This window comes from Polypterus senegalus, chromosome 17, assembly GCF_016835505.1.
Source record: "Polypterus senegalus isolate Bchr_013 chromosome 17, ASM1683550v1, whole genome shotgun sequence".
NCBI lineage: Eukaryota > Metazoa > Chordata > Cladistia > Polypteriformes > Polypteridae > Polypterus > Polypterus senegalus.
In genome coordinates this window covers 101,352,332-101,365,680 of record NC_053170.1, presented here as the reverse complement: position 1 = coordinate 101,365,680, position 13,349 = coordinate 101,352,332, and the positions used below count along the sequence as shown (strand labels likewise).

Genomic DNA, 13,349 nt, shown 5'->3' with positions numbered 1-13,349 from the left:
GCGCTGCTGTCGGTCCAGGAAAATAAAACACCGGCACCGGTAACGGTAACGGACCGCATGAAAGCAGCGTGTGGTGGGGCAAAAGACACGAGAGGCGACTGGCACGAACTCCTGACACGCACGAATGGCACCGTGTGGGCAGGAAGTGACAACGGAGACCTGCAGTTACACTGGAATGGAGGAAGGCGGCGATCTTCCGCACTTCGGCTAGCAAGGCTGCGAGATAGAGCGCAGACACAGGAAAGGCGCTATATAATGGATATACAGTGCTATACAGTAGGCAGGTGTAAAAGAAATCGATAAATAGCCAGAGGAAAGGCGCTAGAAAACAAATGGACACACATTCATACTTGGGCAAGTCGCCATATGACACAGATATCAAAAGGCGCTATATAGCAGCAGGCCATCCGAGAGTGGGCACTTCGCGTTCGCCCCGCTTATCAGGCGCTGCTCAACACAATCCGATTCGTTCCTGAAGTCACACAAAGTCAGGGCTTGTCGCTGTCGCGTGGCCGCCCATTGTTTGTCGTCCGCCAGGCTCGGCTTACCACAGCAGCGCCGAGTGACGCGCATGTCTTGTTCCGAGGCGCTAAAGTGACAGGCTCGCCTTCCGGGCGGGAAGTGCACCTTTTTCCACGCACGCACGCAGCACACGCACGCAGCACACACACAGCACACACGGTACACGAGTGGCACGAAGTGTGACGTTGTGCCCTCCCTGGTTATTTTCGAGGGTTGAAGTGGCTAATCTTTCTCGTTGTTTTGCTCTTCCACGCGGGCCACAGACTCGTCACACGCACACACCTGAGCCAGTCGCACCTGCCACTTCGCCCACCCCCTGCACCCCGCTCTTATAGCGCCCGCTCCTAATGGATGGCACTCTGCAGGCTGGATCTGTTTGTCGCGCGCACCTCCGACGGTCGGTCATGTGAGATCGGCACGCACCTTAAACGTCAGGTCGTAGAAGTCGTTGGTGGAGCCCGACCTGCTGAGCGAGTCTCCCGGCGAGCTCGAGTCCTGGCTCTCCTTCACCGACTGCTGCCGCTTCTTGGCAGACATACCGTCCACCTCGGTGAGAGGGCGGAAAATAAAAAAGAAAGTTTCGGGGTCGAGGAGTGGGCGCAGAGCGAAGGGAAGGCGTCAACCGAGAGGCGAGGTCTTCTTCACGGCGAACTCCGCCCGGACATCCTCCCGTCGCGCTGATCTTCCACCTCCCGGTCCTGGGCACACTTTGCGATGAAGGTAAAGGAGCCCCCGTCAGATGTCCGGCGCCAGGCGAGGAGACGAAGCAAGCAACACGTTGCAGGAGGAAGCCGCCGGGCAGGAGCGGTAATAGCAGCAGCAGCAGCAGCAGCAGCCGAACAAGACGAAGAAGAAGAAGAAGAAGAAGAAGAAGAAGAAGAAGAAGGCGGCGCAGCCTCAGAAAGCCGAAGCGCCGACAGCTCGCAGAGGCGGAAGTCCAGCGCGGTGGCCAGCGAGCGTCCCTGAGAGCGCGGCGCGCATCCTCCGTTCGAGCGACTGGCGCCGATCCGCTGCTTTGTCTGAAGTGCGGCGGGCGGGCGGGCGAGCGAGCGAGCGGAGAAAGGCGGGGGCGCGGATCGGGGCGGGGGCGCGCAGGCAGCAGGGGGTGTGGGGGCGTTCGGCAGGTACGGGACAACCGGAAAGCACCGGGGTCGTCAGACGGCGCGCGTGCGCGTGCACGAAGTGAAACGTGCCGAACGCGCCCCACTCTCCATGGCTGCGATCGTATAAAATACACCGAGGTGGGCACGGCGACTTCATGTCGGACGGGTGGCACCGCTTCCGCCCCGCCAGTTGGGCATCCTGTACGCAAGTCCGTGTGGAACCCACATCACCAAAGATGTGAGGTTAGCTGGCAACTCCAGACTGGCCCGGCGGTGCCCTGTCCAGGTCACCCCTTAACAGTCCAAGTGTTTGCCAAGCCCTGGCACACCAATGCTGTGTGCTGCCTTCTAGAGTTGCCTGTGGTGGTGGCAGCAGTGGCTCAGGCTTCACTTGTCCCCTTGTCACTTTGAGCGACACCAAAGCTCTCCAACAACGAAAGGGACAGTCAGCCGGGCTGGAATGAAAACCTGCAGCAGCAATGGGCAGCACTGGAGGGCAGTGCCCACCACTGCTACTACACACTCTTTAATGGACAGTCTGGTGGCAGCCTGCTGCAGTCTTCAGGTGCCAATCTCAGGCCCATGCTGCCTTCTGAGAATTCCCTTTGGGAGAAGCTGCCACACTGGCAGGACTTGCAGTCCCCTGGTGGTCAACACTGGCACACAGGCTACCTTTAAGAGACGGGGTCTTACTGCAGCCCATGGTACCTATGACGCAGGCCACGTAATGCCCGCAACATCAGTGACCCCTCACACACCCTTAATCTTAACTGGGCATGCAGCGGGCATATCGTGATGGAGCTCAGAGCTACTGGGGGTAGGATTAGGGGTTCCCTCAGGATGGCACAGGTGGTCTGCTCTCACTATCATAGTCAGTTGGCTCAAAGCTCTGGCCCTTCCCCTTGACACCCAGGTGGCACTTCTGACCCTGGCAATCCTCTTGCCAGTCAGTTAACCCTTCACATTGCCCAGGGCTGAGAGAGGCATGTCGCGGAGTGCAGCATATTGGCACACATGCCCACTTCTGCCCATTTTACAGGCTCATCATGGGCATGTGGAAGGCCCACCATATGGCACTAAAGGTGGCCCCAAATGGTGTGCCCGTCAGAGTGAGCCAATGGCTGAGGATGATAGCACTGAGAAGACCTGAGCAGCCGATTGGTCAGTCCGTCTTTATTTAATGTCACCCACTATTGCAAGGCGCTTTATGGGCCATTGAGGTGATGGTGGCGAGGACCGAGCGTGCCAGCCTGGTGCTAATCTGCAGGTGCCCATCACTTCAGTAAAGTCCATCCCAGCCCCCTGGTGTCCCAGTGGCCCTCCTCTCAAGTGCCAGTCAGTATAACTGACCATGGCTCTGCTCGTGCCAGCCTGCATTGGTGCCTGCCCTGTGCCCAATGCCCTGCCTTGCCTGGCTTTCTACAGGCGTCCCGCTGCATGTGTAAGGAAGGCCAGAGTAAACTGAAAGCAGCGGGCAAACAGGGCTGGCAAGTTTGTGCGAGTGCCGCAGTGCCATACAGCGAGCCCTGGCATGATGACAAGGTGCCCGTGTCTACCCTGTTCACACAGTCATTTGTGCTTTTACTTGATTACATCTGCACACAAAGCCACCAGGCAGACCAGGATGAGGCCTGTGTACCCAGCTGGGTCCACGCCCGCTCTGCAAACAGTGGCCAACCTGGCACACCACAGGCGTGTCTGAAGAGCGGAGGCTGATAAGCTCTGGTAGTGGGACTGCTGGCCGTGGACGTGGGTGGGCATTAACTCCCCCACCGTGGCATCACCTTTTGATCCCGTGAGGCATCACGCCAAGCTCTCCTCTACATCTGCCCCCCGGGTCTGGCGTGTGAACACGCTGTATAGTGCCTGGCAGTGGCCTCCTGTCTTTGACATCCGATTCCTTCTGATGGGGGTTTCAGCCTGACGGCTCACCTTTGGGGTGGTGGACTGGCACCCTGCTGCTGGGATGGGCTCCAGCTGCCCACAACCTTGACTTGGATCAAGTGGGCATGAGGGTGGACCATAATCTTTGTAATCTTTGCATTAAGAGGGGCTCAGGGGTACAAGGCTTAGTGTTTCTCAGGTGCAAATGTGTACAGAAGTGGGCACCTTTAATAAGCATTGACAGGGGTGCCAATGTGGAAATCTTACCATCCATGTTCTCTGCAACATCGGGCAAGATGACCCCCCCGGGCCACCTTATACCATTATGCTGGGCAGAAGTTGGACCCTCAGTGCTGCCACCAGTTTATCAATAGATACAGTAAATCATTTTGCCCATTCCTCCTTGTCCTTGGGTGTGGTGCCCTCAGCATTTCTAAGTAGAAACCCAGTTGTGCCATTGTCACCAGACCCGTTTCTTCCATTCAAGCTACTGAGTGCCAACCAGAGTGGGGGGTTGTAGTGTGACCGCTGATCTCCAAGACTATCAGATTTATTGGCCAATGATGGCTTGGGGCTCATGTGGCATGCCAGTGCTCTGAGATTGGCATCAGAGTGGGCACTGGGTGTGCAGCCATCGCTATGTGACATCTGTAGCAAGGAAGTAAAGCAGCAGCTGGGCCCACCATCTGACTGGCATCTGTTGAACCCTTGCCAGTGCAGTGCCATGTCCCTGTCATGCCCTTCTAGATTTAGTGATGGTGTCAGGCGTTCCCACCACTGGCAACTGTATGTTCAGGGCAGTAGCCATGCTGGCACAGACTCACCATGTTAGGTGTATGGGTATGGTGCCACCCCAGCCGCTCCTAGGGCAGAACTCCATCTCTAGCTGCCCACTTTTACAGGGACAGAGCCACTCTTGGCACCAATGGGCACAAGCCAGGAGCCAGACCAGGAAGGAGTGCCAGTCTAGCAGAGGGCATACTGCATGTCTGCCCCGTTGCTTTTGGGAGAATCACATGAAGAGCAGAAATGACCCGCTAGGCCACCCTAGCTGACCTCTGAGGTGGACAAGCTGCTCAGCCAGAAGAACAAGAAGCCAAGGAGCTCATGCCAGGGCATGTGGTGGGTGTCCTGCTGGGCACTGTGGAAATCAGCACCTGCCAATCAGTCAATCGTTAGGCAGCAGCCCTCCATGTGTGCCCAGTCTTTGAATGCCACCACCACTCAGAACACAGGCGGCCCTTGCCAGTTGTCACGGAGCTGACATGCGTGCCACATGGTGCCAGTGATGCCCAGATGGACTCTGCCTCTCATTTCTCTTTTTCTTCCCCTCAGTTTTGCTGGTCTGAGTCTTTTATGATATAGCGCCTTTCACGGTTCATCACTGCATAATCATGTCTGTGTAAAGTGCCACCAAGCTGCGCTACACTGGTGCCAACCCCGTCAGCCAGCTGCTCTCCAATCCAGACTGGCACACCAGAGGCCTTCACGAAAAGCAACCAGTAGCGAGACCCCCAGACAGGCTTCATCAACAGGATTGGGATGAAAAGGGACCCCCTCATGCTCAAACTCAGCCGTGGCCCAGAGGGAGTGGGATTGGAAAAGCCACCATCCCCAGGCGGGCACACTGGCAGCCGTTTAAACAGTCAGTTCAGAGAGACATCTGTAGTAAGGCGCCAAGACCCCAAGTCCAGGTGACCCCACCAACAAACAGGGTGCTAAGGTAAAGATCATCTGTGGCAAGCGGGGGCTCAGGCAGTACACCGGGGACCCCAACAGAGTGAAGAGAGAGAGAAGGGCACTTTATAAATGTGAAAGGCGCTACATGGCAGCCCCCCGGCCCAATCACATCCCGCCTCTTACCGTAAAGCCGATGCCGACGGTGGCCGAGAAGGATCCTGGGATGAACTTGCCCTGGTCAAACTGCACCAGCAGGGATGTCTTCCCGACTCCGCTGTCTCCCACTAGGATGGTCTGCAGAGGGAAGGACAGACAAGGATGACCAGCTGAGCTGCGACTTGCCCCCTGGTGGCCCCCTTGCCCCCCGGCGGCCCCCCAGTTTCATTGTACTTCATGTCTGTTGCTTTTTCTGAGCCGTCCTTTTGGCTTTTATCCGCTCCCCAGGGTGAGTGCAGTTGAGGGTCACAGGGGGCAGGAGCCTCAGTTGGCGCAGGTGCCAGTCCATCTCGGGGCCCAAGTGAAAGGTCCATGACAGCTGGACCTGAGGGTGAGGGACGGCAGGTGGTCTTAATCAGAGACCTTCTTTCACTTTTAAGGCAGTCTGTTAAGGCAATTGAGGGGCACCACACTTAAGGCAGGTGCCACCCTGCCATGGGCACCGGGCCTTCCTGGGTGCAGAGCTGCACAAAATCCAATCAGACAGTGACCAGGGTGGGATTTGAACCCAGGCTCAACCACCTTCACCCTCCAAAAGCACAAATGGATCTCGTGCACCTCCACCGACCTGCAAGCCTGGTCACTGTCATTTTGCCCACCAGTGTTGGCATTCAACAGGAAGAATGACCCACACCCTTTGAACCTGTAACCGTCACCAAAATCAAACGAGACAGTCCAGGGTTGGCAGGTGGGCTCACATCCCCTGAGCCCCCTATGACCAGGTGATGGCGAGTACAAGTGACCACTGCCATCTGCAATGCCATGCACGGCACGTGTCCGCCTCCACTTCTGCCTGAACCGGGCTCTGTGCCCAGTTCTCCCTGCTATCGGTCCAGTGGGCCCAAGTCGTCATGATGAGAGGTGGACCCTCCACTGGCATCCCTTCCTTCACCCTGATGCCCGCGCTCTTTTCTGCTGTCCCCTTCTGTTTAATTTTGGGTTTTAATTTCCTGTCGGGATGAAGACTTCAAAGCTGAGCCTGTGAGGTGGCCTGGTGACGCCTGGCAAGAGCCCCCTAAGGAGGAGAGCCAGGAGAAGACTGCCATTCAGGCATGGGAGTTCACACAAGGGGGCTGCCAGTAGCGACTGGTCAGCCTGGCATTGCCAGTACAGATGGGCTGTGAGCTGAAGACTGCAGCAATTGGCCGCCCACGTCTGCCAGGCTGTGGCTCGAGCCGTTCTGTGGAGGCGTCCAAGTCGCCCGCCGTGTTACCATCAGACTGGCGCCATGCCAGGAAGTGCTTGTGGAACTGAGGGGGCACCTTCACTGAAGTCCTGCCAGAGCAGCTGCCGGCTACTGAGCCCCTCGTCGCTTTGTTATTTTGATTGTTTTGTAAATGTGCTTTGTCAGGTGGGCACTTAAAGCAGAGGCGATGGGCTTTCTGTCCACAGCTGGGCACACCAATGCCCACCTAGTCACCAATCAACACAAGGACATGGGGCAGATCACACTGACGCAAGCCAGCTGAGAATTTAAAAGCCAAGGGACAAATGCTGCATGTCACTAGGGCTCCGGGTAAACTGGCACCGAGTGGCACCTGCAGAGTTCCAGGAAAAGCACAGCAGCTAAATGGGCAAGTGCCACAGGTGGCAGCAGGTTAGCTGTTTGACCCCCTGGATGGATGGCGATTGGCCAAAGCCCAAGAAATGACCCAAGAGTTGAGCACAGGGGCCGCTGTCAAAACGGAGGGGTCCGTGGGCTGCAGGCCTGGTGAAAATCCCCCAAGGGTCCGCACCAACACACCTGCATTCCTCTTGGTCCACCATGGGCACCACTCACCCACCCACAGTCAGTGCCAAGGGGCCTGCACGGTGTGGTCCTCACGTCCTGTGCCCTCCAGACCCGTGGACTCCCTGGCGCGAATGTTTAGGCCCCCACCATCTTGTGGTCCGAGTCCACCTAAGGTCAGGGGGGCTGAAGAGACGTCCTCAAGTCGCTATAAACTCAGAACCCGAGGACACAGTGGTCTTGGCATGCCCACCTGCCCGCTGTCAGTACATAGTTCAGGTATTTTGTCATTTGATTGGCATAACGCTGGCAGCCCTGTGAGGGGCACTGTTGGCAAGCACGATCTCCACCCGGCCACTACAAGTGGCTTTGTGCCTTGTAGCCATAAGGAAGGTGACAATGACGATGACACTTGCGTGACCCCCAAATACAGGAGAGGCCTACAGTGAGGTCACAGAGTCAACCTGGGGGTCCGTGGCTGTCATTGTACTGCTACAGAAAAGCCACCAGTTTGTGCCCCTTAAAACCAGCGAGTCTAAACTGGAATTAACAGCAGTGGGCACCGGGGGACCAAGAAGGAAAAGCCACCTTGGCTTCTGCCAACTGATGATGCAAGCATGTGGGGTAAGACCCCAGCAATGGACGCCAGTCTGTGTCGGCCGATTCTCCTACAAATCGAGTGGTCTGCTGTGTTTAATCGAAGCCCACCAGAAAGGAGCCCTAGAAATGCCCACCGTGAGGAGGCAGCCACACCCAATCTCACAATTTGCACTTTGCTTTTTATAATCACAGCCCCGCTAAATAAATGGGCACCACTTCCCACCTCCAGTCCATCAGAGCCGACAAGAGTAGGCGCTGCCAGTGTGGCTCCCGGAGGGTCTGCACCCTCTGGCCCCTTATGACATGATGCCAAGCACCTGGGGCAGTGACTGGCACTGCTCTTTTCATTTCTTTGGTGGTCAAATTATTTTCATGTGCCTCCAGGGTCTCTGAAGATGCCAGTGCTGGCCGCTGGCTCAGCAGGGCCCTGCCACGTGACAAATGACTAAATGACTATGGGCACCCGGGCTCCTTCTGGACGATGAGGCAATAGAACCACAGCTATGCCGATGCTGGGTGGGTGGCCTCCTGCCTGCCCGCCTACCCCTCCAGGCTTGATAACAAGTTGGCCGGCCAGCAGCGAGCCAGTGCTGCGTGGGCAGGGTGGGCAATGCCACATCATATTTTCAGTTTCTTTCTCAAATAAAACGCAGATGAGCTGCTTTGGCTGCTCATCAAAAGTGACGCTTTGCTAGTGAGACTCCAAGGTGGCATCGACTGGCAAGGGGCTACAAGTGTGAAGACCTCAGCACTTGGGCATGTTCGGCTAGCATGGGCACCGAGGCCTCGTCAGCCCTCTGCGGGCACACCTTTAACATGCCCATGGGTACTGCCATTGGACTTGCTGGGACAAATGAGCGAGCCTGCCATCTAGTGGCCTCAAGTGTCACAGCAGCACCATGTCGAACTCCCGGAATCCTGACTCCCGGAATCCTGCGGCTCACAGGTCCTTGCTGGCACCTGACTTGTGCCCGCACTCGCAGCCCACCTCTCTCAACATCCATCACTGAATAGTCAGTCAAACACGACAGGTGCAAGGCGGGAGTGAAAGCTGAAGGTGGTGCCAGTCTGTATGCCCACACACTCACATGGAAGGAGCCACATAACATGAGGGATGGTGGAAGCGCCTGCGAGACCGCCAATGTTTGTTTGTCTCCGATTCTTCAACGTGCATTAACTGAGTACTGGTGACACTGGGCCACAGGCCACCATGATCAGGGCAATGAGGACAGGGTGGCCACTTGGTCACATCTCTGCCCCTCGTGTCAAATTACTTACCTTAGTAGTGGGGGGCAGCAGCTGGACAGGTGGCACTTGGACAGGTACAGCCTTCAGAGCTCTGGTGCCAAGCCAGTGTCAATGTTGCCCAGGGGGTGGTGGCACACTGTACTCATCTATCTGACCTGCTAACACAGGGTAGGGGCATAGGAGGCTGGTAGCCAACATGCCAGTCCATAACAGGGCCCATTTATGCCCACCAACTAGCTCAGCCTGTGTACCCTTGGGGTGATTTATCTAAAACATCATTAGGATGCCAAAGGCCCACCACGATCAAACACCAGCAGTGGACCACCAAACGACTTCACGAAGACGGACCCTCAGATGGGATGACGGGCTTAGTGGCATGAAGAAAGACTGTGGGCGTGGCCTGAGACAAGTGGGAGGGGGGAACTGGGCGGGGCCTGAGCAGGGCTTTGCCACGCCCATTTACACCAGCATCTTTAAATAGAGAAAAGGCGCTCAGTGACAAAAAGGACAACAGATGACAAGCATGCGGGCGAGTGGGCACAAACCCTCTCAGACATGAGGAGCTGAATCTTAAATGTGCCAGGAGGTCCAAGGCCGTGCCCGTGAGCAGAGATGGCCACAAAGTCTCGTCAGACGGACAGCAAACGTCCAAACCAAAATGTTCATCAAGCGCAGTTAATTAACGAGACTCCGTCGAAGCCCCCGATGCCTCGTCCTCCATTTGACGCCATTAGGTGGCTCACATGTCACTCATTGCTTAATTTTTCTGGACAAAGACCTTGGGGCCGTCCACCTAGGGTATCGGGCACAGCCAATCTATTGGGGGCGAGGATGGCATCCCTCCCCTTCCCGCTGGGCTACGTCTTTAAGGAGGGAAGCCTGGGATTTGCCATGCTGACAGAGCCATGTTTGTGGATGCGGTTGTCATGGTAACCGGACCGCGGCCTGCACTGGTACAAACTTAATTAGATGGAACCAGCAAGCTGTCACTGGTGGGGGGAAGCTGACCGAATTTAACCCCAACAGCTCGACAACCCAACCTGAAAAGGAAAAGAAGCCCGCGGGCAGGGCAAGTGCCAACCCCAGAGCAGGTGCCAGGTCCAAGCGGGTCACCCTCCTGTCTCTCTCCCGCAGTGAGCTTGTGCTGTCCTCTCATCCTGTCTTTACCCCTTCCATTACAGATTCACAAGGAGGGTGGCCCTGACCACCGTGCCAGTCCAGAGAGGGCACACTCACCCCAAACACGCTCACCGACCTCCCCGGGCAGCTCCGCCAGATCACCGTAACTAAAAGCAAAGGTGGGCAGCAGACATTACAAGGCAGGCCCCCTCGCCAGTCTACAACTGAGGATCATCGATTGCAGGGCCCCCTGGCACGGACCCTGGCGCAACACGACGCTCACGGTGGAGCCGACTCTGGAATGGGGGAGTAAACTGGGGAGCCTGCACGAGGCCTTGAACCAGGACCCCAGCCAGGGAGCCCCCACTGGGCCAGTCTGAGGATTGCTCGTTAATGGCGGAGGCTGCGTGTCCACATGAGGGAGGCCATTGTGCCAAGCTGGCCCAGAGGACTGGCACTGCTGTTACCTCATCAAGTGGAATAAGCACAGCAATGCGCCTCATCTGCAGGAGTCACTCACACCCTAAAGATAGCAGCCAGCTTCCTAGGTGGTCTGGGGGTCCAGAGACCCCTTAGCAGAACCTGGCAAAGCTCTCTGGAAATGAAAAGCAGGGCTTGATACAAGGTCGTGGCAGGCCTGGCACAGTCACAACACCACAGGCCTCCTGGGATCTGGCACCCAGCACCATGCCGGACCACCCTCAGGAGAGACTGCAGCACGTGGGGGCCATCCGTGGTGTCACACAACAGTTCCAGAAAGTCCCAGCAAGTGGTCGATCCCACCGAAGCTGAGCAGCGACGCCCTGGGACCACCACTGCGGGGCGCGTCGTCCCGGGCAGAAGTTGTTGGCAGAACTTTAGGATGACATCCTGAACGGCAACGACCGGGCAAAACGCAAGCCAACGTAACCAACGACAGGGACCGCCATTCAGGGCCGCCGGCGACAGCACACGAACGCGCCGCTCCGAGGAGGCGCTGGCAGCAGACGACGGCGACAACAACGAAACCAACCCCCCCCCCAACAACTCGGGCCGGGACTGCGACGCCTTCCACAATCCGAAGCCGCGGCAGGCCGCCCGTGACACAAACCTTATGCAGCAGGTCCTCGTCGTAGGCGGGTGCGGCGACGGTGCCAGGGCTGTGCCCGCACTCTGTGGCCGGGTCCATAGCCGAAGGTCCACTGGCGCCGCTCTGGACGGATGGCTGCTGCTCCATCACTTGTAGCGTTACCAGGGTGCGGCTCAAAGCCGGTGGTCTCTCTGTCTGTCTGCCCCCACCCTCCCCAGCGCAGACGGAGGAGCGGAGTTACTCGTCGTGCCGCCCTGCGCGATGCCCCCGCTTCATCGGACGGCGGCTCGGAGACTTCAGCACCGCGGACAGATCCTGACGCAGCTCCGCAGCAGAGGCGGGGGCGGGCGGGCGCGCGCGCAGGGGCTACGGCAAAGGAGATTACGAAAGCGGCCGACTGGCGAGCTCCGTGAATCTGTGAATTTTTACTTAAGCGTCGAGGTGGCATCGAGCTGGCGCCGCCTAGGCGTTTTCTTTCATGTCTTTCTTTGTGCTTTTTTATTATTCCACGTCGCTTTAAGAATCCTTGGAGAGAAGATGAAAGGCTTGCCCCCCGTGCCGTAATCTAATCGAGGTGGTCTCAGTGCCCTGCTGCCGTCTGCGGACGGAGACAATGAACAACGTGGATGAACCGCCGGGGGCCTCCGCAAGCGCAGGACCGGAGATGCCCTTTTCGGCCGGCAGAGGGTACCCGAGAGCAGCCTCCCTCCATTGATATTCAAGTAGCCATGAGGCGCTCGTCACGTGACCCGACGCAACTAGAAATCCTCAGTCAGCATGACGAGCGTGGGCGGCAAAGGGGGAGGATGGGGGTCTTTAAACCATTAAGCAAAAGTAAAAGAAAAACAAATCCTGCTTAGGGCAGCCGATCTGATGTGCTGCGCCGCCGGGTGGCACCAGGACCAGGCACTTTGTGACAAGCAGACGAAGGTTTCAGTTCCTGTTGACACGAGTCTACTGGCATCTCGAATATTAAGCCAGACCAGCTTATTCTGCCATCGCCATTAACAAAAGGCCAGGTGCCCGTCTGCATGTTCTGTGTGTCGTTCCAAGAGATGGCGCACCTGAAACACTAACACTGCTTTTACGAATCCCATACCAAGTGGCATGTGACAGAGACGTGTGCATTGTGTTTGCCATTTCAACGGATGGCACATTGGCAGTAATTGATTTTATTACAAACATTTGTGATGCTGTTGGAATGACAACCTCAATGCCCACATCTCTGTCACATGCCACTTGGTATGGGATTCGTAAAAGCAGTGTTAGTGTTTCAGATGCGCCGTCTGTTGGAATGGAAAATGCAATGACGTTTTTGACAACATGTATTACAAAACATGGTGCCAGGGGTAATGCCACGGTGGATGTGGATTACTGCTTTCGACGGGCAGCACAGCTAGAGCTGCATATTCGTACTTCACTGTGGAAGAACGCAGGCCGACAGCAGCTGGGCTAAACACAGCCATCTTTAGTCACCAAGTTCAATGATGTGCCCGTGGGTGCAGGGGGCACAAGGCAGGAACCAGCGATGGCTGTCCAAAGCAACGTGGCAGCAGCTTCCCGCCTCCACGGCCAGCACTCCTTACAGAGCATGAAGCCACTCCATGCCAGCTTAGGTGGGCGTGAAGTTGTGCCCGGGCCCCATGGTGCGAGTGCCCAATACAAGACAAGGCAGAAGACGGGAGAGGATGGCTTTCTAGAAAGAGAAGATCTGCACTCTGGGGGTCTTTAATCACTTTGGGTCACCAGCGCTTGCTGTGTATGATCTGCTGGGATTGTCGCACAACAGCAAAGGCTTTAATGGGAATGCCAGTGTGGGCCAAGCTGGACACGGGCACAACACTGTCTGCAGCCAAAGGAGTACTAAAGTAGAATCGGGGCAGGGGTGTGGTGCCCACCCAGTGGACATCGGCAGAAATTATGGGCACCTGCTGGAGAACTTCTACCATTACACAGACCTGGGGGTCTCACAACCCGAGGACAGGAATTGCGTGTGGTGGTCACCTCGCCAAAAACACAAGGACCGTCACTGACCTCTTGGCACCCAGCAATGCCACTGCTCTGCTGCCCAAGGGACACTGGCAGCTTTGGAATCAAAAGATGTAAAGAGTCTGTCACCTCAGCCCAGGCTCATGTACCATGGCAGCGGTGGGCTGCACGCCGTGACGGGCACCACAAT

The 13,349-nt window shown here is 56.9% G+C and overlaps 1 protein-coding gene across 3 annotated transcripts in view; it reads right to left on the bottom strand.

The window, feature by feature from the left end:
- Positions 1-11,806, bottom strand: part of LOC120517316 (ras-related protein Rab-37-like) — a 29,917-nt gene extending 18,111 nt beyond the window's left edge. The window contains exons 1-2 of one of the 3 annotated variants that reach the window (XM_039739532.1): positions 11,192-11,806; positions 5,373-5,483 (exon numbers count right to left, since the gene is read on the bottom strand). In XM_039739532.1, coding sequence (XP_039595466.1) covers positions 5,373-5,483; positions 11,192-11,317 — 237 coding nt within the window. In that variant the 5' untranslated portion in view covers positions 11,318-11,806. Of the gene's footprint in view, positions 1-945; positions 1,563-5,372; positions 5,484-11,191 lie in introns of those variants that run through there. The other 2 variants (XM_039739534.1, XM_039739533.1) reach the window with 2 other exon arrangements.
- Between the last annotated feature and the right edge of the window lie 1,543 nt (positions 11,807-13,349).